Source organism: Corvus moneduloides, chromosome 3, assembly GCF_009650955.1.
Source record: "Corvus moneduloides isolate bCorMon1 chromosome 3, bCorMon1.pri, whole genome shotgun sequence".
Classification (NCBI taxonomy): Eukaryota; Metazoa; Chordata; class Aves; order Passeriformes; family Corvidae; genus Corvus; species Corvus moneduloides.
Genome location: NC_045478.1, coordinates 849,181 through 872,384, shown reverse-complemented (window position 1 = coordinate 872,384; position 23,204 = coordinate 849,181). Strand labels below are relative to the sequence as shown.

The 23,204-nt window shown below is 53.3% G+C and overlaps 1 protein-coding gene across 4 annotated transcripts; it reads right to left on the bottom strand.

The window, feature by feature from the left end:
• Positions 1-2,031: 2,031 nt before the first annotated feature.
• LOC116441386 (interferon-induced very large GTPase 1-like) lies at positions 2,032-15,933 on the bottom strand. 4 transcript variants are annotated; one of them, XR_004239049.1, is made up of 4 exons: positions 15,827-15,933; positions 13,713-13,903; positions 2,671-10,371; positions 2,032-2,101 (listed from the first exon to the last, which is right to left on the bottom strand). XR_004239049.1 is itself a non-coding variant. In XM_032103217.1 (3 exons), the coding sequence occupies exon 3, from the start codon at positions 10,367-10,369 to the stop codon at positions 3,068-3,070; it is 7,302 nt and encodes a 2,433-aa protein (XP_031959108.1). In that variant the 5' UTR covers positions 10,370-10,371; positions 13,713-13,903; positions 15,827-15,933; the 3' UTR covers positions 2,037-3,067. The 4 variants fall into 4 exon arrangements, 3 of the variants coding, with proteins under 3 accessions (XP_031959108.1, XP_031959111.1, XP_031959110.1); XM_032103217.1 differs by having other exon boundaries at positions 2,037-10,371; XM_032103220.1 differs by lacking the exon at positions 13,713-13,903 and having other exon boundaries at positions 2,037-10,371; positions 15,827-15,927.
• Between the last annotated feature and the right edge of the window lie 7,271 nt (positions 15,934-23,204).

Genomic DNA, 23,204 nt, shown 5'->3' with positions numbered 1-23,204 from the left:
TTAGAGGGAAAAACCTGAGAAGGCAGGTAAGGCCTTTCAGACCTGTAAGGACACAGGATCCCAGCTGGAATGACGCTCAAGTGGTTTTAGATACATGGCTGAATGTAGATGAGAAGACAACGGTGGTAGCAAAGTCAAGGGAAGAGGTAGAATGAGTTCATGCCCAAAATGTGCAACCAGGAGCAGCAGATCAACGTTTTCAACCTGTGGATCCAAGATGGGATCCCAACCAACCAGACACAGATATCTTTTGACCAGATAGCAGAGATGAATCATTTTTTTTATGAAACATTGTCTTGGTTTGAAAGACAGGTGTCTGCTAAGGAAGGCAGGAGCCTCCCTTGGAATGGCAGATGTGACCCCCCTTCCATCCGAGTTATTATAATTTTGAAATCAAGGGGCTTTCAGGCAAAGATACGGGAAATAGGAATAACAGTTCTTTACTATTATGTGTATAACCAGTCAAACAAAGAGCAATAACTCTGGCAGTAACAGCAAACAATCACAAACCCAGTCCCAGCCTTCTCGGCTGTCAGGCCCTTTCCCCTCGGGTGCAGTTCCGCTCGCAGCCGGCAGGGGCGCTGGCGGCTCCCGGTGAGCAGGGCAGGTGCGATGGTTCCCCCGCGGCTGCAGGGGGCGCTCCGGAGCGAGCTCGGGGAGCACGCGGCACCGGTGCCCCGGGAATCCGGGAAGGGATGGAACAAAGGCTTCACAAACCCTGGGCAGCCGATCCCGGTGTCCGGCCGGACCCTCGGGAACAGCAGGCTGGAACGGCAGGGACGAGCACAAATCCCGGATGGCAGACGAGGTGTATCCAAGCGGGGAACCCCCCGAAGGTCTGGGCAGGCAGGGCGAGCACGGCTACAGAGCAGCAAAGGCTTGAAGCAACGGTGGGGGCAGGGCGGCCATGGCCCAGCTCCCAGCAGGGTAGGGAAAGCGGGCTTGGGATCTCGGGGTTTTTCTCCAGCAGAAGGAAAAGCAGCTGAAGAAACAGCCTCTCTCTCTGTCCAAACGCTGGGACCGACTGACTGCACACCCAGGTTGTGTGCGTTCCCCTTTCCCCTTTCCCCGCGGTTTTCAAACCTCCTCTAAAACTGAGGGAAAAGCCTCTTGAGGATCCGAGATTAAGATCATTCCATGTTCTGGTTGCGAAACTTCTGACAATAAACCTATTGGAAGCCAGACCAGAATGGCCTCTCTTCCTTTACCTCCAAACTAACGTGAGCCGATATCATCAGCTCCTGCCGTGTCTCCTCTGCAAAGAAGCCAGCGAGCCCAGCCAGCAGCACTTTTCCTGATGCCGAGGTCGCTTCTGCGACGCACAGAAGTAACGCAGCTGGACTCTCTCTGACCGAGGGCACGTCAAAGTTCATGCCACGAGCACAGAACTGCGTTAACTGACAAGCTTAAACACATAACTGGGATTCCTTCACTGCAGTAGCAGCACAGTGATCCATCCCACTGAGCCCAAGAGTTGACACCATAGCAAGGGGCACCTCCACTCCCAGTCCGGCTCCAGGAACCGGCCCAAATCCCCTCCCAGCCCAGCTGTCCCCAGGCCCTGGCACTCAGCCCTTGCAGCACACGCTCACCCAGCCCAGCTCTGGCTCCTGCCACTGGCTCTGGGTCTGCTTGGCCAGGGCTGGGCTTGGCAGAGTTTGGGCCCGTTCCCCTTTTGTCCCGCAGGTTCCCAGCTGAGCAGCTCCAGAGCACAGAACCGCGCTGGATCAACCTTCTGAGCCCTCCGTGCGAGTGACAGGCCAGGCTTGGTTCCCAGCGCTGCCTCCCTTGGCACCTGCCACTCCCACTGGTTTCCCTGGATGTTGTTGTGGTTTGGGGCTTCCTGCCCTCTCTGCTGTCCCTGCAGACAGTGAAGCTGCTCCTGGAGCAGAGACCCTGAAAGGAGCAGAGCCTCTGCTGCCACACGCCCTCCCCCAGTGCCACCCCGCTGTCCTCTGCCTGTCTGCCCCACACAGAGCTCCAGTCACCCCCAGCTGGGGCTGCCCTGAACACAAAGGAGGCACAGAGTAGCACGGTCCAAATCAACTCCTTTATTAGCAGAGCCTGCAGGGGATGAGGCTGAAGCAGCCCTTCAGCAGCTCTCCAGGAGGGCTTGGCCCTCGCATTGCCAGCGGCATTGCAGCACCTGCACAGCCAAACTGCCCACACGTCCCTGGGGCAGTGCCAGATGGTGCCACCTTCTCCAGGGCACAGCTTCGGTGCCACCAGCCTGCCTGGACAGCACCAGCACTGCCCCGAGGGCCGCTGCGGAAGGTGCTGGCAGACGGGATTCTCCACATGGGGCATTCCAAAGGCTTTTGCTCAGCAGCGAGGCCAAGGGCAGGAGCAGCTCCTGCCGAGGCTGAGGGCTGAAGGGAAGGGTAGCAGCTCCAGGCAGCTGAGCAGGAGCAGCTGCCCTGGACAGAGACGGAGCACCTCCGAGCCAGGGAGTGGAAGCACTGCCTGAGCCATGGGGCTGTCATGTCCCTGCTTTCCTGAGCCCAGAGACACAACAGCTCCTGCTGGGAGAACGGCCTCAGCTGATGCAGGAGGCTGCAATGAGGGAGGCAAGGATGATGCCCAAAAGCCAAGCAGCCCAGCTTGCAGCCAGCGTGGAGCTGCCCTCAGGCCTCACAGCCCTTTCTCCAGGAAGGACACCTCCTTGCTGCAGGAAAACTGCCTTTGGGGCAGGCCCTTCCTGTCTCACAGCAGCGGATCCAAGGGGGGCTTTGAGTGCTGCCTTGCCCTTGCCCTGGCCCTTGGGATCAGCCTTGGCCACGAGGCCGATGGGCCCAGGGAAGGAGTTTGGTTTGACTCTAGGACAATGCAGAGGGAAGTGTTTATGGCAAGAAGGCAAAAGCATTCTGGCTTTATCATGAAGCGAGGGAGTTGCTGAGCGATGGCTGCAGTAACACACCTTATTTCACCAAATTTGGGAGCAATTAAATACCATTGGCTGTGTGTGGCTTGAGAGTGTCATTGTTGTAACTGCATTTTGTGGAGAGCCTGGTACAAAGTTCTTCTAAACTGCAAAGCCGTTGTGGTTCTTCCTTCCCATGGACGTGGCCTAACGCTTGTCCAGCTCGGACAGTGCTTCCTGCTTGGTAACTCTCTGCCACGCCTCAGGGATTTCTCCTTTGCCCTGAAATTTCCCATTGTACAAAGCTTCCAGCTGTGTCCTGAAACGAGACACAAACCATTTCCAGTACGCCTGCATGGATGGATCAGGAAGAATGTTCCAAGTGGAAACAGGAGGTCCAGCATTACGGTATGTCTTGTAAGGGAACCACGGGCCATCATCAAATCTGAATTGGCAATCACTTGCAACAAGGCTGGAACAAATATCAATGACCAGGTAGTTCGTCTCATGCCACTTGAATCCCGTCAAAGCTTGTGGGCGATGGAAGACCAGCTGATGGTCTCCATCGTGATTCCGCATGGTGTTTGTGCAAACAGCCCCACAGAAGGGACACTGCTCCCAGCACCCCGAGAAATGCTCTGCCAGGATGGTGTGAGGCTGCCTTGCAAACGAGCTCATATCGGCATCAGCAAATTCTTTCCTGAGCCTGTCCTTCAGGTCATCCAGAGCTTCTGCCATGACACTGCTCAGGAACTCAATGTCTGTGACCTCCTGGTGCTCAATGCCCTTCAGGTCACTTCTGGGCAAGTTGATCACCTCTGTCAGTTCCCTGCAAAATTCATCCAGCCAAAGAGAGACTTTGTCTTCTCTGTCTTTTCTGTCTTTGACAATCTGGGTTGAGAAGGAAACAGCTTTCAGGATGTTTCTATAGAGAAGATTAAGGGAGGAATCTAAAAACTTTTCCAGCCTCCTGTTCCCATCTAAACAGTACCTATTAACTCGTGTCTCAATGTAACTCTGACAAAACTGTTTTGGAAACCTAAGGTACTCCTTGAAATACTCAAAATTTTCTTGTTCTGCCAGGTATCTCAGGATGGAGACTTCCAGATTGGCTCTGTTGCCCTGGAAATCTGGGAATTTGCCCTGCATGTCCTCAGCAATGGCTTTAGCCGTCCTCTCATAGACCGCCCGGTGAAGAGCTGGTTCAATCTTGTCACAAAGGAAAACAGCAAAAGTTGTGATAGAAGTGGCTCCTTGGCAGGAAATCTGGAAACATTGGAAGAAATTCTCTCTCTTGCTGTTCAGGTACACGACTGGGTCATTTGCCTTTTGGAACACTTCATGCATGACTTTAAACCTTTCTGCTGCCATTCTGCAAAGATACAGAGACAAATCTATGCTGTACTCCCTGTTAAAAGTACATTTTGCATTGCTGGGGATGGAGTTCACACCTTCCTGTACTTCATTGAGTATTTCATGAATAAAATTTCGACTGTAATCCCGTTTCTCCTGTTCCTTCTTATCAATGTTTGCTCTCACACACGCTATGATGCTGTCTGTGATGTGCTGCAAGTTGATCACATCAGCGTTGGAAATGCTCCTGGGATCTTGGAATAAGCCCAAATACTTTTTTTTCATGACGTGTTTCTCCGTGTCAAAAGAAAATCCTCTGCCTTTGGGAAATGATGTGATCCTGGCATGGAAACCCGGTTCCTTAAAGTGCTCTAGAAGGACATCTTCCATTTCTGCATCGATATCCACCTGTTCCAGGGGAGGAGCAGCACGGGAGACTTCAGCAATCCACTTGTTCCAGACAAAGGTAAAGCTGTCCTTCAGTTCTCTCTCACTGAGGCTCTTCCCTTTCAGAGTCACAGCCAACTCCCTACTCCTTCCCAGGAGCTCATCTTCATATTGCACCTTCCTTGCATCCAGTTTACTCTGCTCCTTCTGTAGCTCAATAAGATTCTCACATTTCTTTTTTGTTTCAAGAAGAAGAGCCTCTTTTAGTTCTTTCAGCTTCAGTTCTGTGCTTGATTTCCACTGGACCAGTGTCTCACAGTCTTTGTCCTCCCTGAAATACTTTTCCACTTCTTTCTCAATGGCATCACTTGTCTCTTGCACCTGCCCTTCAAGGTATTCTCTGGTGACGTTCTGCAAGTCCCCATTCCGAATTTTGTTGTCCAGTCTCATCTGCATGTCTAAGATGTGACTCCTCAGCCTCCAGGTCCACTGACTAAAGGCGCTTTCCAGTTTCCTGTATGCGGCAATCTCCAGGGAATTCTTGAAGCTGAAAACAAAGTTTTCATTCAGCAACGCATTCCAGAGGTCCCCAATACGAACTTTCAGGCTCGAGAGCCTCAAAATGCTGCGCTGCGACTGCTTCTGGGCAGCCTGGAGGATTTTGCTCTTTAGTTGCTGGACGTTCTGGCTGTAGGTGGGGTTGGGTGGTGCCATCGGGGGGTTTCCTTCCCACAGGTGAGCAAAGTAGTGAATGTGGGTGTTCACATCAAAGCCGATGACATCGCTGAAGGAGGAGATGTCACAGAATTCCTGCTGGGCAGCTACCACAGTCATTTCATCCAGCTTTTCCTGCAAACGCCTTTGTCCTTCCATGTTCTGCTCCTTGGCAGTTGCTTCTCCCACATTTTGGTGGACAAAGAGGCAGCTTGGGGAAAGATTGACTTTCTTCATCCTCAGGAAAGCCTGCACAGCGATCTGGAGAACATCTTGCATTTCTGATGGATTTTCTCCAAAGATATTGATCACAGTCAAGTTGCCAATGCCAATGACAAAGGTGGCCAGCTCGTTGTCATGGTTCAGGGAGTGTTTATTGGCCATCTCCATGGCACGAAGTCCCTCTGTGTCCACCACCAGCACAAAATCAAAGCCCAATTCTTGCTGCAGCTCCTCGCCCACTGGGATGAGCTGCATAAAGGCTCCGCGGGTGCATCTCCCTGCGCTGACGTTGAACTGCAGACCAAACATGGCATTCAGCAGGGTGGACTTGCCTGTGCTCTGGATGCCGAGCACGGAGAGCACAAACACTCGTTTGTCCCCCAGCCTCTCAATTAAGCTGTCAAAGATTGCTCCCACCCAGCGCAAGGGCAGGTAAGAAGCATCCCCATCCATCAGCTCCACGGGATACCCCGAAACCATCAGATCTGCTGCAATCTCTGGCAGTTTGACAAAATTGTAATTCTTTGTCTTCATTAACTGCAGAGCTTCATAAATCTGCCCCACCTCTCTCAAGAGATGCTCCAGGCCAATGGATGAATCGTTGATTTCATCAGAGAGGGCATTCAACCGACTCTGCAGCTGAGCTTCCATGCTAGGTTTTTTCTTGCTTTTCTTTCTTGCCAGGACTTCAGACCATAACTCGTGATAGTCTCTCCTCAGTTCTTCAAGGCGACCGCAGGACAGCTCATCCATAAAGACCTTCATCCAGTGCAGGAAGTATTTCTTGGTATCTGCTGGCTGGGCCTGGAGAAAGCCAAGGAATGATTTCATCAGCGGGTTAAGGGGGAAGGCTTGTTCAAGTTGCTTTCTTCTTAGTGCTTTCTTCTCATATTCGATTTGGCTGCGATGATGCTCAATGCTCTTGTTCCTCTTCTCCTGTAAGCGAGTGAGCTCTTTGTCCTTTTTGCACCACTGGTACCACAGTTTTCCTTGAAGGGGCAGGAGCTGGGATTTGATCTCAGACAGCTTCTCTTTCTTCAGAAGCTCCACCAGCTCCTTTGCCTTTGCTTTGGCTGTCACACACGCAGGCTGATCTGCATCCACTACGAATCCATGCTGGTAAGCTTTATCCAGGCATGCATCCAGGCTGAAACGTGGATTAGATCCTTCCAGGAGATTCCCAATTGTCTTGGTCAGCTGGACCATGAGTTCTGCTTCGTTTCTGTTCTTGATCCCTATTGTTATGTTTTTGCTGGCTTGTCCAGCTGCAACATTCTCTTTTTCCGTGAGAAGACAAACCAAAGGCCTTTGTGACTGCCACAGGCCCTGCAAAAGCTTTTTCCCCCTGTTGTCCATGTGCTCTGAATCAGATACGAGAGCCACGTTGACAGCAGATATCTCCTGCAGGAACTGCAGCTGTGCTCCGTGATCCCTGGCATCTCCATGCAGGTTACAGAAAGCCACGCAGCACTCAAAGGTGTCATCAGGGCTTCCACGGGGGCAGTACCAGGTGATCTCCACCACCCCTTCCATCAGCAAACGCTCTCTGGTGCTGCCTCTGCAGTGGCGGTGGAAGAAAGTGTCGTGTTTGCGTTTGCTCAGCAGAGCGTTCAGGAGCTGAGACTTGGAAGAGGAGGCCGAGCTGCCAATGCGGATGAAGGACACAATGGGTGTCTGTGCCTGAAAGATGAGTTTGTTGTTGTAACTCTTTGTTCTGGCCTGCTTTCCTGACTTGTCTGCCTCTTTCCAGCTCCTTTGGATTTGGCTGAGGGCGTAGAGCGGGAACTCGATCTGTGAAGTGCACGGGTTGGGCACCAGCAGAGGCAGCGCCAGTTGGCAGAACGCCAGCTTGGTTGCAAGGGACTGTCTCAGGAAGTCATCAGCACAATGGAAAATGGCCATCTGCAGGTCCATGGGGTGCACACGGCTGTCCCTGCTTCCAGGTTCAGGGACTGCTTCTGTGAAGTTGTCAAGAAAGTTTTCAAAGGAATCTGAAGGTTCGTCCCCTTGCTCTGTCATTTGTGGCACAGGTGCAAATCCTGCATTGTTCTCGTCCCAGCAAGTCAGGTACCTGACCTGGTAATCCACTGTGAGCAGCTTTTGCAAGAAGTAAAATGGCAGTTCCTTGTCCTTGCTGGGCTGGCTGTCCTGCAGAGATGTCTTGCAGATGGTGCGGAAATTTCCCATCCCCATTTTTCTTGGATAGTGACTTTCGAGTCCAAGGCGCTTGAGCAACTGGAGGAATTCCTGGTTTGCAATGGCTTCATTTGCTTGGGATTCGCTGCCGTCTGACTTGAACTGGGACTGACTGGGGAGCTCAGGTGGTGGAAAAGTCTCTTCCATGTCTCTGAGTATGTTCTCCACCCTCTGTTCATCCCATTTCTCATCCAAACACCCTCTGATCAAGGAATGCAAGTCCTGTTCCAGCCTCTCCCAGTCTTCGCCTCCACTGTGCTTTTGGAGGAGATTCTTGATCCGTGTGGACCACAAGCCTTGCATGTGATCTTCCATGAAAACTAAACGCTCCCTCTTCTGCTCAGGGGACAGCTCTTGACTTTCGGGTGTCACACTCAGACCCGTCAGCAGAAGGGAGGCCTCAGCTCTGTCGGCATCTTGCTCCTTCAGGTTCACGTACTCCTCATGTGCCGCTTCCATTTCCTTGGCCATGTACTGAATTTCTGGGTGTCCAAGGAGGTGTGGGAAAGTGCTGCTTTCCACGTCGTACCCTGTGCTGGTCGCAATCAAGAGCACCAACAGTTCCATGTCCTTCTCAGCCCGTTCCTGGAGAGACTGGAGCAAGGAATAAATGGCGAGGCTGGTGGTCAGGGTGGCTTCTATCTTTGCTTCATGAACAGCAGAAGCAGAGCTTCCTGGTGCATAGGTGACAGCATGGATGTGCTCCCTCATTTGCTGCAGTGTTTTGATGAGCTCTTCCAGCTCAGAGACTTTGGGAGGTCTGGGAAGCTGCTGCTCAGTCTGGAAGATCCATTGCATAATGAAGGAAGCCTCAGGGAAGTCCTTGACAGAGTAGATATGAGGATCCAGGAGGCTCCTCAACATTACCTTGATCGAGGTGGTGTTTTCTGGAGGTGACTCCTGGCAACTGCGCACGGTGTTCACCAGGAAGTCCTGCAGGCCTTTGTCCGACAGGCACACATTGATCCACACACTGGGGTTCTTGGTTTTTGCATGCAGACCCTCTTTTAGCTCCATCAGCACGAGCAGCTTCCTTTCATCCACCGTCACCTCCCAGCTCTTCACAGCGGCCATGAAATCTCTGGCCTCTTGCACTGCACTGTCCAGTTCCTCTCCAAAAATGGTGCCAACGCTCTGATTTGTCAGCGCTTTGTACGCAGCCCTGAGGGCTCTGCTCATCTGACTGACGGACTTAAAATCCCTGCTGTGATTGCACCGGATAACATCCCACACTGGGATCAGCTCAAAGCCGCGGTCGATAACGCACCACGTTGTGTTATCAGACACGAGCCCCGTTTTCCACTGAGGAAGAGAAGCTGTGTCTGGTGGGCCCCCTGTGTTGACCACGTAGAGCTGAATCGCTGTGTGGGAACTCTCTCCGGCTCTTCCCTGGATGGAAGCCTTGGAGCTGGATTTGGAAACATCCAGGGTCCCTCCTACACTGGCCCCGAAGCCACCCCAGCTGGCCCTGACAAAGTTGTTCAGAGCTTCAGAGGTTTGTCGCTTCATCTCTTCCCGCTGCTCGGCTCGGAATCCTTCTGTAGACGCCTTCCACCAGAATATCCCCCCAAAGTGGAGGGGACCCTGGTTTATGTGGGACCCAAACCTGTTGAAGAAGTTCTCACAGATCTTCAGCAGGGTGGGGCTGTCTTCTTCCTCAGTGAAGCTCAAAAGCTGCTCCATGTCTTGCAGCTCCTGCAGAGCTGCATCCGAGAGGCGAAGCTGATGCCTTTGGAAGTAGCAGGAGGCCACAGGGATGTACTGGTACTTGGTGGTGCAAAAGTAGCTCTGCTCAGAGTGGGACTGGTGGGTGTTCTGTGACTGTGAGGAGCTGCTGTGATCTACGCCCGATTCCAGACAAACCACCCGGAATGCGGCTTTGGCAGAAACGCTGATGCTGAACCCCAGCTGCTCCATGGACTTGGTGAAATTGGATTCTGCCGCAGAGGAGGAGAACTCCTTCCTCTCAAGCAGCGATCCTTGCTCCGGACCAGAGAGCTGGAATCCCTCAGGAACCCTGAGGAGCTGCTCTCGCTTTGCCAGCACATCTTCAGGTCTGCTGGTTCTGTAGATGCCCTGCAGGGCCAGTCCCCCTGACGCGCGGCTCAGCACCTCCGTGTCGGGGATGTGCTCCGTCCTGCCTGCTGACAACTCCTGCTGCTCCAGCTGCTTGTGGATGCTCTCCAGCGTATCCGCCAAGGGCTTCTTTGGCGATGGCCAGAACTCTTTTGGAATTTCCATGGCTTTCCACAGAGTCTCTGCTTTCTCCCTCAGAGCATCCTGGCTGTGGCTGCGGCTCTTGAGCATTTCTGTCAGATCATTTAGGGCTTGTTTGGCCATTTCTTGTCTCTGCTTTGTCTTCTCCAACTGCTCCTTCTGCACCTCTTCAGTGGTTGTTTTGTCATCTTTTATTTTCAGGAGTTTCTGGAGTGCCTTTTTCTCCCAGGGGTGCCGTGCTGCACACTCCAGCTTGAGGTAGTCTTTATATTCCAGATGTTGCAGGGCTTCCCTACACTCGATTCCCAGATTCTGCAACACCTTGGGCACCCAGTATCCAGCATCCAGTCCTTCCTTCTGAAATGCCTTTGCCAGCTGTGCCTTGGCATCCCCCTCTTGCGTGTCCTCCTGCGAAGCCATGGCTGTGGAGGAAGAAAAGAGACTGTCCCTAAGCTGTGTTGTCAGAGGCCCCAGCCTCCTGGCAGAGGCTCTGCAGCAGCTGCGGCCCTGGGGATTGCTCCCACCTGGCTGCTGGAGCCCAGCCTGCGATGGCACAAGAGCCAGGGTCTCCTTCCCAGCACACTGGATGTGCCTGTTGCTTTCCTGTTTGCAGGATCAACCCTGAAGCTGAGTGTGTATCCCACAGACAACACAGACGCACACACACACAGACACACACACACAGACACACACAGACACACACACACACAGAAACGCACACAGACACACACACAGACACACACACACACACAGACACACACAGAAACGCACACAGACACACACACAGACACACACACAGACACGCACACAGAGTCACTCGGCCACACACCCTGCCCTGGGCAAGATGCTGCCTTCACCATCACCCCCATCCTCCCAGCAGGACTCCTCAATTCACAAGTGCAGACAGCCGGGGACATTCCTGGCTCCCTCGAGCACTGGCACAGCCCCTCTGCCCATCCAACAGCCCTGCCTGCATCCTGCACCCTCTGCCCAGCCCCACGGCTGCCCTGCTCGCTGGCTGGCCCAGCCTGCTGCTCCCAGCACCCGCAGGCAGCGCTCACACACTCCCCCCACGGGCACCCCACGCTCCCCAGACACGCTGTCCCCACACCCGGCACGGCCACACGGGCTCTGACCTGTGCTCCTGCTGCAGCTGCCAGCGCGCAGCCCCTCCCTCGCCCCACACTCGCCTGTTCCCAGGAGCTGCTTCCTGGCACACCCAGGGGCTCATTGCAGTGCAGGGGGAAAATCTACAACTTCAGGCTGCTCAGGGGTGAGTTACAGAGGGCCCCGGGAAACAGTTCTGGAGGATGCTGGCGTCCTGTCTTGGGGATGGTTCTTATCCCATAGCCAGTTTGGTTGTGGTTTTGTTTCATGTCTGGAGTTGTCACTCTGTCCTCCCCCCACCCAACTCAGGAATATCACAATGGCTGAAGGGTGGCCTGGGATTCTGCGGGAGGTTGGGGGCCAGGGGCCGCTCTTCCTTCCAGTTGGGGCAATCAACACGGCGGCCATGCGGCGCAGTGGGTCTGACCTGAGATCCTGCTGCCCTATGCGTTTTTTCTTTTTTTCCCCTCTTGGCTTTTTCTTGCTTCAGCACTGTCACCAGGGCTGGGCAGCTTGCTTCTCTGCTCCTCTGCTGCTTGGGAGCCCAGAGCCAGTGTGTGCTGTGCCGAGACCCGGGAGCACCGCCCACCCCCACCAGGCCATTCCCCTGGCACAGCAGCCTGACCTCAGGACCAGCCCTGGCAGGTGAGCTGTGCAAAGGAGCAATTCCCCACCCAGCCACCGCTGTTTCTGCCACTGCTTTGGGGTTTTTTGCTACACTTCGATTCAGGGCCCCAGGTCTGCTCACCTCTGCTCTTCCCGCCCGCCACTCTGGGGTTCCTGCTACGGTCCAGCTCACCACCCAGAGTGGTACCGAGACCGGCTGCTCCCTGTGGGTTGTGCAGGGGAAGCCATCTCTTCTCTCCCCTCTCCCCTGAGCCGCCATTGCCGTGTGGCGAGGCAGCTGAGCTCGCGCCACAGCGCCCCCTGCAGGCGTGGAGGAACCATCGCCCCTGCCCTGCCCAGCCGGGAGCCACCATCGCCCCTGCTGGTCGTGAGCGGAACTGCAGCCATGGCCTGGCACCACCATCGCCCCTGCTGGCCGTGAGCGGAACTGCAGCCATGGCCTGGCACCACCATCGCCCCTGCCGGCCGTGAGCGGAACTGCAGCCATGGCCTGGCACCACCATCGCCCCTGCCGGCCGTGAGCGGAACTGCAGCCATGGCCTGGCGCCACCATCGCCCCTGCCGGCCGTGAGAGGAACTGCAGCCATGGCCTGGCGCCACCATCGCCCCTGCTGGTCGTGAGCGGAACTGCAGCCATGGCCTGGCACCACCATCGCCCCTGCTGGCCGTGAGCGGAACTGCAGCCATGGCCTGGCACCACCAACGCCCTGCCGGCCGTGAGCGGAACTGCAGCCATGGCCTGGCACCACCATCGCCCCTGCTGGCCGTGAGCGGAACTGCAGCCATGGCCTGGCACCACCATCGCCCCTGCTGGCCGTGAGCGGAACTGCAGCCATGGCCTGGCACCACCATCGCCCCTGCTGGCCGTGAGCGGAACTGCAGCCATGGCCTGGCACCACCATCGCCCCTGCCGGCCGTGAGCGGAGCCTCAGCCATGGCCTGGCACCACCATCGCCCCTGCCGGCCGTGAGCAGAACTGCAGCCATGGCCTGGCGCCATCATCGCCCCTGCTGGCCGTGATCAGAACTGCAGCCATGGCCGGGCACCACCATCGCCCCTGCCGGCCGTGAGCGGAACTGCAGCCATGGCCTGGCGGCACCATCGCCCCTGCCGGCCGTGAGCGGAACTGCAGCCATGGCCTGGCACCGCCATCGCCCCTGCCAGCCGTGAGCAGAAATGCACAAGAGGGGCGGTCGCCTGATGGGTGAGACAAGGCTGTGATTGGGTTTCTGGTTTTTTTGTTGCTGCTGCTGCTGTTGTTTGTTTGTCTTGGTATATTGGTATAGTCTAGGAAATACCTGTTGTTCCTTTTCCCATATCTTTGCCTGAAAGCCCCGTAATTTCAAAGTTAGAATAATTTGGAGAGAAGAGGGTCATATTCTCATTTCCAGGAAGGTTCCCGCCTTCCTTGGCAGACACCTGTCTTTTAAACTATTACAGGTTCATCAGTGCTGGTCACTTTTTTTTGAAAAATCCCAGAAAGACAAGGCAATCGCTGGTCACAGGCACAATGGGCTCAGGACGGGAAACTCCTGCTCATCACCCTAAATTTCCTTTTACAACACATTAACCCATGGAGCTGATCAATGACAACCAGTTAATCTGAGCTTTTTGGATTTCAGTAAAGCTTTTGATCCTGCCTCTCCCAGGATCCTGGTGTGTCCCTTCCAACTCAGGCCATTCCATCATTCCATGATTCTCACCCTAACAGAGCTGCTGCCCTCCCTGCCTTTAAACCTTTGGGGGTTTTGACACTGTCACACAAGCCTGAGAATTGTCCCAGTCTCCATTCACTTGGATATTGGAGAGATTTATTCCATGCACAAAACCTTCCTGACATTCAGCTTCTGTCCCACCAAGGCCACGAGACTCTTACCAGCACAGGTATCGATGCGAGGGGCTTGGACTCAGATATAGATCTGAGGGCTCCTGCACCCTCCCAGAGCCTTCAGGGACAGCTTTCCCTCAGGGTCCATGGAGATTTGAGCTATCTGTGCAAGGGCTGTGGGCTCTGATTCCCCTCACCCACCTCACAGCAGATGCTCCCGTTGCTCCAAGCCTTCGTTTCCCAGTGGACACCGGCAGCCGAGGGCCCCAGCTCAGGGGACACAGCACAGCAGCAGTGGCAGGCCTGGGACACGCAGCGGGATGAGGAGAAGAAGATGGGGACCACCTTGAGAACTCAGGAGGAAGAGCACTGGCAAGGAAAGGCTCGAAATCCTAAAGGAGAAGAGCAGAGAGACAGGAGAAGGCAACCCATCAATGTGGAGGTTTAATTCCAGGGAGCCCTGGAGGCCAACCCTTCTCCTCCACTGGGGATTGCCCAGGCAGCAAAGACTCCTCAGGGCCCTTTTGGGGAGCTGACACAAGCAGGGTTTCACCTGGGACCGGCATCCCTGTTCCCCCACCAGAAGGAAGCTGGACATGCTGGAGAGGCAATGCCAGGCACAGACACAAGAGGGGAAGAGAATGGATTGAGAGCAGCCCTGAGGAGAAGGACTTGGGGGTGCTGATGGGTGAGAGGCTGTCCAGGGAACACCTGTGCTCTCGGGGCAGGAGACAAGGTGTGCAGGGGGCAGAGGCCAGGGAACAGCACTGACAGTGGGGGAGCTCCGTCCCACCACTGCCCACATCCCACAGCTGCTGCTGGGGGGAAGCTCAGGCCCCCGGAGAGGGGGAGAAGCAGCGCTGGGCTTGGATCCCAGCAGGCACTGAGCCCCCACCAGCAGCTCGTGTGCTCCCACCAGCAGGATGGGGACAGGAGGGGGAAAGCAGAAGCAGGAGAAGTCACTGGCTCGAGATAAGGGCAGTTCAGCAGCAGAGGAAAGGTGGGTGTGCTGGCAGAGCACACGAGGGACTTCGGACACCAATTGTTTTCTTTGGGCACATGTCCAGCTGCTCCGCGGGCAGCAGAGCCTTAGTTCGGGATGGCTGCTCGGGAAGGGAACTGCTGGCTCAGAGCCACTGCTGTAGCTTGTCCACTCGGGCCAATTGTCCCAGCCCTGTCCCCTCCCAAATTCTCTCCCATTCGGGCGCTGCCAGCGCTGGTTCAGGTTTAGGAGCCGCGGGCTGCCCTGGGCAACTTTAACTCCAGCCCAGCCACACCCTGAAGCAGCCCCCAGGCACCCTTGGCGGTCCCGCACGGCTTCCATTGCTGCAGGAATAGGGAAAAAGCCCCATGCAAGTGTGCCAGTGCCCGCAGAGAGGCACTGAACACATGCAGGGGATAACTCGGGATCGGCTTCCTCCTTGGAAGCAAACGAGGGAAGCAGCAAGGCTGGCAGCATCGCCTGCCATGGGAATGCCTGCAGCCCGTTTCACGGGAACAGCCCCCCGAGAGTGTTTTCCCCAGCCCTGCCCCAGGGAAAGGGGCTCTGGGAGCGCCTTTGAGGGGCTGCCGCAGGGAGCAGAGCGCTCTGGGCGGTGACGCTTAGACTGGAAGAGAGGAGAATGCCACCCTCCCTGCATGGGGAGGAAAAGGTAGAGCTGTAGCCCCGGGTGCCCGGACAGAGCAGGATGTCCCGTGCCTGCCCCTCAGCACCGCGAAGCTGCCCTGCTCCCGAAGGGGGCCAGGAACCCCCCCAGCATCAGCCCCAGGACGGCGCCCGGCCCCCATCGCTCCTGCCTTCAGGGCAGCGCAGCCACCCGGCCCCACCGCGGCGCTGGCGGTGCCCGGGCCGGGCAGGGTCGGCCCCGCCCGCGGGGAGCGTTTCCCGGCCGGGCACGGGCAGACGGCAGGGAAGGGGCTCCGCAATGGATCTGTGCCCGGCCAGCCCCGCTGGCAGCTCCCGGGCCAGGCTTTGCGCCTCCGCAGACCTCACTCTGCCCCTGCATCCCCCCGCATCCCTCCTCCTTCCCCCGCCGCTCCGCTCCCACCGCTCTGACCCCGGCCCCCTCCCAGCTCAGCCCCCGCAGCGCTCACGGCTCCCCCGAGCTCCCCCAAACCGGCTGCCAGCAAAGGCGGCTTCCTCCAGCCCCCGCTCGGAGCAGACACCACCCGCCCGCTGCCCTCGGACCCCTCTTCTCCTGCCCGGCCATCTCCCCAGACACGGCCAAACACAGGCAACAGGAGGCAGGAGCCCAACAAGATCCCGCTCCGGGCTGCTCCCGCCTCCCAGCCCCACAGCCCATCCCAGGTCCTACCGTCCCCCTCCGGACCCGCAGCTCCCGGGCTGAGAGAAGCCCATCTCAGTCCGTTTTTATCCAGCCCTGGCTCTTAACTCGGTGCTGCTTCCCTTTTTATAGCAGCAGCAGAACAATTCCAAGAAATCAGGCGTTTTCCTGCAGCAGAATGTGAAAGTGGAACCACTCTTTTGGAGTCAGATGATTTGGATTAGAGCCCAATTTCCGCTCCAGCTGTGGTTTGAGTTGACTGACACTCCACTCTCAGCTCTTTGCACAGAGCTCTGACCCTGAACTGCTGTGCTGGTACCTGGAGGGCAGGTGAGGCCCTCAGCCCTTCCTGGGGCTGGTGCTCCATCAGGAAAAGGAGCAGGGGCAGCACAGCATCTCTGTTATCGACAGATTGATGCATAAAGTCATCTTTCATAAGTTTCTTTAGTGTTACAGCGTGTGTAAGTTTTCTTCAGCAGTGATAAATTTGTAGTGATCCATAACGTAATGTGGATTTGATTGCTGCTGTTATTGATTGTTGTTATTAGTTTTTATTCCTATTCACTGCTGCTACAATTTATATAATAATGATGTGATTATTATTACTATTGAATGTTACTATTAATATAATTCTTTAGAATTGACTGCTACAATAATTGAATGCTGCTGCAATTAGTTAGTATCACAGGAGTACTGGGATACAACTAATTGCTGATAATAATATCAAGTGTGCTAGCTGGATGCATATCCAGGTAGGAGAAGCTGGAAAGGACTTTGGGCAAGGGCCTGAAGGGACAGGACACAGGGAATGGCTTCCCAGTGCCAGAGGGCAGGGCTGGATGGGATATTGGGAAGGAATTGTTCCCTGGGAGGGTGGGGAGGAGCTGGGCTGGAAATCCCAGAGCAGCTGGGGCTGCCCCTGGATCCCTGGCAGTGCCCAAGGCCAGGTTGGTTGGGGCTTGGAGCCACCTGGGATAGTGGGAGGTGTCCCTGCCCATGGCAGGGGTGGGATGGGATGGGCTTTAAGGCCCTTTCCCACCCAAACCAGTCCGGGATTCTCTGGGTCACTTCATTAATCCTGGGGACACTTTCCAGAAGGGAATTTGGGGGTATTTTTGGCAGTGTGTAATAAAGGGGGCAGGGGCTGCAGAGGGGCTCTGTGACCCCCCAGCTGCTGCTTCACAGCTGGGTTCTGCTGGCTGAGAGCTCTTCCTTGCAAAACCTGTTCCCTGGCTGTGCTGGTCCTGCTCCTCTGGCTCGCCCCCCATGCCCAAGGCCCCACCTGCCCCAGAGCATGCCCGGGTTGGCTCCAGGGAGCCGGGGGAGCTCCGAGTCAGTCAGGAGAAGGCAGGGAGAAGGTGTGGGGTCTGTCCTGGCCCCCTGCAGCCCCTGCAGCCCAGCTGGGATTTCCTCCAACAAGGCGGGGAAGCCCTGTGGAGTTGAGGGCTGGAGAAGCAGCTGTGGTAGGGAATGTTCTCTGGAAGGGAGATCCTGCAGGAGCCAGGAGACGTGGCTCAAGGGGAAATCTGGGGCCTGACACCAGCTCAGAGCTTGTGGGAAAATGACTGGGGATCCTGTGGACAGGTAAATGGCGGCACAATTAGAAGAAACCGAGGAGTTCTATTCATATCCTAACAGGAGTTATAACAGTATGGAAATTATAGGGTAAATCACAGCTGCTGCTCCCTGGATGGAAAGGGGTTGGCATGACTTGAAACCTATCCCACAATGATGCTGCATCCACACACACCTTCTGAGGGGGAGGGAATGGAGGGTGCAGTGGAGTGGAGACACTGTGGCCAGGCTCTGTGGGAATCCTTGCAGGGAAGGGAACTCAATGGTCCTTTACAGCTGATGAACCACATAGGGCCAGTCAACCAGGAGAGAGGGGGGAGGATTTCCTGCTGCTGAGCCAGCAACTGGGGTGAAATACCTCTCCTTAAATTAACTTGGCTCATCAAAGCATAATAATAATAATAATAATTAATAACAACAACAGACCCCCTCCATTCCATAGTTACCCTCCCCCGAGGTATGACCCCCCTCACTGGGCACACACTCTGTGTTCTTTTGGACTGTATCTTTCAAAGCAAAGCGAGAGAATTTTTCACCCGTCAGTAACAAAGGTATGTCTGACTTGAGTCACTCAAGCTCCACCTAAACACAAAGAAATAGTATAAAAGTAAGTCAAGAATGGGGGAAAAGCTAGGGAAGACTCCATGGAAACTGCTGGGATCAGTGAGGGGCAGAACCTGTCTTCTCCCCCCCAGTGAGGCCTATTAGTAAGAATCCTACTCTATGCATGCTGAATATTTTACTGGGCATTAGAGCTTGTCTGTGCATTGCTTCAAGTACATTTCTGCAGTCAGACACTGTCACCGACAACCTTCGAACCTTAACCTGTAATGATTTCATATGAATAACAAGTGTCATTCCGTTAACTGTCGGTGTGAATCCTTGCCGGGTGCTGGCAGTTGCTGGCAGCAGAGAACACGCTCCAATAAAGGGGAAGAGCTGCTGAGGACTCTCCCTTGTACTATTGGTGTTTCCCTGACTGAAACAGTCAAGCCACCCTACAATCTAGCAGGACAGCTCAGGGAAGGCTCCCCCAGAGATACAGACTCCTCTCTGCATTCTGTTGGCGAGAGGAGCGGGAGAGTAGTGGTTTGGTCCAAAATACTCATTACTCACTTATTTACCTTCTGTGAGATAAGAATTAGGAGAAAGCAAAGCAGGCACAAAACTTAGAAGAATATTAAGAAGTTTATTAGCAGACCTAAAAGGAAGAAAAAAAATCAGACTACACCTTGAGAACACTTCTCCTCCCTCCACCTTTCTCCCTTCTCTCATTGACAATGTAAAAAGACAACCCTTGAGATTTTCAGTCAGTTTACCACTTCAATAATAACCTTTTTCAGTTCACTTAGGGAGAGGAGTCTCTCTTGCTCATGCTATGGAGACATCTCCACAAGGAACAGTTCTCTCATGGCTTCAATGTCACAGCGCGACGGCCGCTCGGGTTGGTTCTCTGCTCGCATGTGAGAGTCCCTTCCCCCGACCTACAGCTTTCCCCACAACTGCTTTCGAAGGTCCAATCTTGAGCTACTGGGGTACCATTTTAAGGATGAGCTGTTCAGAAGCAAAGGTTCTCTTCACCCATCTCTGGGAGCACCTTCATCTCTAAGAACAGAGGCCCTCCCCCTGTCCCTGGGAGCAAAGGGTCCTCATTACTTTCATCTCTAGGAATAGAGGTCTTCTTCTGATTTGGAGCAAGAGTCCTCATCACTTCCATCTCTCCCTGTTCAAACTTCTCATCAAATCACAGCTGCTTCAGCATTTGCTTATTTCAGCACAGGTGCTTTTGCTCACAAGTACAGTTTGAACGCTCCACCTCCCCATGCTTTCATGAAATTACAACGGGTACTCTGATGTCCATAGTCCATCACCACCATAGCTTTACAGCAGAATTTCAGCTTCTAAGCATCTCCTCTTTCTCCTCCCTCAGGGTTTCAGCTCTTCCTTCTTTACTGACTTTGGTGTCTCTATGGTGTTTTCTTCACCTTCCCTCTTCTTCAGACTCAGAAGAGGATTGATGTCTGCAGGCTTCATCTGTTCTGGAGGAAACTTACAGCACTAAAAGGGTTAATCTCACCTGGGCCCCGCAGCTGGAATTCGCTTATCGCTGTTGGTCACATGATCTTTGCTGGGCAGCAGGGCAGTGGTCTCAGACGAGCCCTGGCCGCACCAGGGGCTGCCTGCACAGAGCAGGGCTGGGGAGGGGCCGCAGATGGAACAGGGCCGTGCCACGGCCGACCCAGCTGGACCCAGCAAGGCCCAGCCCAGCCCTGCTGGGCCGCCTGCAGGCCCCCCCCCAGTTACCTGTCCCAAGGCTGGAAGCAAGAGAGCTTTCCCGGGGTTTGTTCATTCTTAAATATGGACCACAGAGGGATGTCAAGCTCTTTAAGTGGCTTTAAAAGTTGTCAATATTCAAACTAGGCAGTCGATAGGTTCTGTGAGGTCATAGAGGAAGCTGTAAGCACCTCTTTGCAAGAGAATCACTTCCGTAGCTCTGCTAACCCATGACAGGGAGGAAGCACTGCTTGCTTTTTTTTGGCCAGTTTCTCAGCTCCTTTTCTCTGGAGAGAAAGATGGAGAGCTGAACTTTGTTTTCCTGGGACTTTGGTTTTTTTCCCTTTCTCTCTGCTGGACTGTTTCAACATCAGAATACATCGGGAGGAATTTCCACTGAGGTCTTCACCCTGGAGGTGGTCCCACCATGACCCATCTGCAAGGACGGGGAGAGAGAGATCTACAGAAGGACTCTGAAATTTTTGAGGGTAAGCTCAAAGCTGGTACCGAGGCTAGTTTCAACTTCAATTCTTCTAATTTATTGTCATATTCCCTGGTCCACTTTATATTGTCTCCCTCTGTCAATTTTTCATATAAAAATTTTACTGCCTGCATATATCCTTCGGTCCGTGGTCTACAATATCCCAATAATCCAAGCAGTGTTCTAACTTCCTTCTTTGAAGAAGGAGTGGGAAGAAACAAAATCCCTGCAACCCTCTCAGGATTAAGCTTTCGGCTACCTTTACTTATTAAGCGACCAAGATACTTTACTTCTGATTCTGCAAATTGTAGTTTCCCTTTTCATACCCTTAATCCTTTTTCCCCAAGAAAATGCAATAGTTTTATATTAGCCTCCCTAACTTCAGCTTCTCCTGATAACAAAAGATCATCCACATATTGGATAATTTGTATTCCAGTAGGAGTGGGGAAAGTCTGCAGTATTTCTTCGAAAGGTTGCCCAAATAGATTTGGAGGCTCAATAAATCCCTGTGGTAATTTTGTCCATCTTAGTTGCTGCTCTGTCCCAGTACTTGGACCCTCCCATTCAAAGGCAAAAATGTTTCGACTATCCTCTGCCAACAGGCAAGCCCAAAAAGCATCTTTAAGATCCACTACACTAAATCACTGATGCTGAGGTGGGACTTTACTTAAAAGGGTACAGGGGTTGGGTACCCCTGGGTAACGGGTCCAAGTTCTCTTGTTAACTTCCCGTAAGTCTTGTACTAATCTATGAGTCCCATCAGACTTTTTTACTGGGAGAATAGGGGTGTTACAAGGAGACATACGAGGTTCCAATGTCCCATCTTTTATCAATTCTTCTATTACCGGCTTTAATCCTTCTCTTCCTTTTAAGGATATGGGGTACTGACGCACACGTATGGGACATTTTTCTCTTTCAGTCGTGACCCTTATGGGACCAATATTCAATCCTCCCCTATTTCCTTCCCCAGCCCAAAATTCTTTGTTAATCTTTCCCTCATCTTCCTGGCCAAGTTTTAACACTTTAGCTGTCATCTTCTCTTCTTCCGGTATGACCCCTATTCCTAATTGTACCTGTAAGTCTCTCCCCAGTAAGTTGCAACCTGCTCCAGGACCTAACAAGACATCTCCCATCCCTATTCTGGTTTCCCCTTCAATTACTACATTTTTAATGACAGGAACTTCAAACCCTTCTCCTTTTGCTCCTGTTATCTTCACAGTGTCATTACTCACATCACACCCTCTTGGAATATTTACTACACAAGTTCTCGCTGCCCCAGTATCAACTATAAATTCTAATACCTCCTCTTGGGGGCCTACTTTTAAAGTTGCCAAAGGCTCCAGATGGTATTTATCCCCCAGAAAATAGAGCCCATGGCCTCCCTATTTTTCTTCTGGGTGTATCTCTTGGAATATTTTCAGGTTCTTTTTTCGATGAGGGCATTCCCTCTTAGAGTGTCCTTCTTCCCCACAATAGAAACAGGCATTTTTTATTTGCTCCTGAGATTTTGATCGTGCTGGGGTTCTGTTTTTTCCCTTTTCCCTGTCTCTGAAACCTGAATGTTTGGGAGTGGTACTTGGGGGCTTCAGATTCCTCTGGGAGTTACTTTCTCGCATAGTGGCTGTCGTGATTTTTGCTTCTGCTTTGGCTTTTTCTTCATCTCTCTGTACCTAAACCTTTTGATCTTCTCTTAATAATTCATTTAATGCCCGCTCACGCCAATCCTCTATCTTTTCCAGCTTTTTTCTAATATCTGGCCAGGCATGAGTGACAAAGTCAACTCTCAATAGAGCTTGCCTGGCTATGCCCTCAGGGTCAGTTCCAGAGTATTGTTTCATATTCTTTCGGAGCCTCTCTAACCAATCAGTTGGAGTCTCCTCCTTCCCTTGTTGCCCATCAAAAGCCTTGCTGCCTCTTTTATTCCTTTGACTATCAGATTACAATAATCATTCATATGTCCTCGCCCTGCCTCTTCATTGTGGTTCCAGTTAGGAGGTGCTATTGGCATTTTCTGGTCCCCAGGTGGACCTTGTTGATTCTCTCTTTCCCAGATTCTCATTCCAGCAGCTCTAATCATCTGCCTCTACTCTTGAGAAAATATAATATTCATTATTGACTGCATTTCTTCCCAAGTGAAAATATTGGGACCTAAGAATTGGTTTAATTGTTCAGCTATACCTATGGGATCTTCTAATAACCCTTTAATTTCCTTTTTAAAATTTCTGACTTCTGAAGAGTTAAAAGGAGCATTTACAAATCCCATCCCACCTTGAACCCCTCCCATCGGCACTTCTCATAATGGGAATAAACTGATTTCTTGATCCCAACCTTTCTGTTCCTCAGTCATCACAACCTTAGAAGAAACCCTTTTCCTTTGTTTTGGAGTAGTGGCAGGAGAGGAATTACTGAGCTGTCTTTGAGTTTTAACTGAGCTTCTCCTAGTATTTTGGTATGGTGCTCCTTCGCTGGGAAGGGGACTCATCGGAACTGCCAAGGCAGAAGTCGGTGGTGGAGCTGTAACCACCAAAGGGACAGAGGCAAGGTCAGCCGGCAGAAGCGGGACCATGGCAGGAGCGGGGGTGGCCGGGCACGAGAGGAGCCACGGCAGGGGCAGGGGTGGGGGCACCCAGCGCAATCGGGTCTGCAGCTGGTGCGGGAGCGCCTGGCGCAACTGGGGCTGTGGCTGGCACAGGAGCGCCTGGCTCCTGTGTATGATACGGGGGTGGCAATGCTTCCAGGGTGTCCCAACCCTTTTCTTTCTTTTCCTCTGCTTGCTCTGTCTCTGGGGTTTCTGATATTTTAAAAACTTTTAACCCCAGGGGTTCTGTGTCTCTTGTCCAACAAGAGGCATATTCTTTTTCTTCCGGATCAAACGGTTCCTTTGAATTTACAAATATATTTAAGGCTTGACAAAGCTTGGCTTCAAAGGACCCATACCTAGGCCAATAGACATGATCGGAAATTATTTCTTTCTTTGTCCATTCTAGCATACAATACCGAATCATCTTTATCCTTTTCCTTTGTACAAGGGTCACTATCCCAGCTGGCTAACTTAATTCCCAGTGGACTATCTTGAGG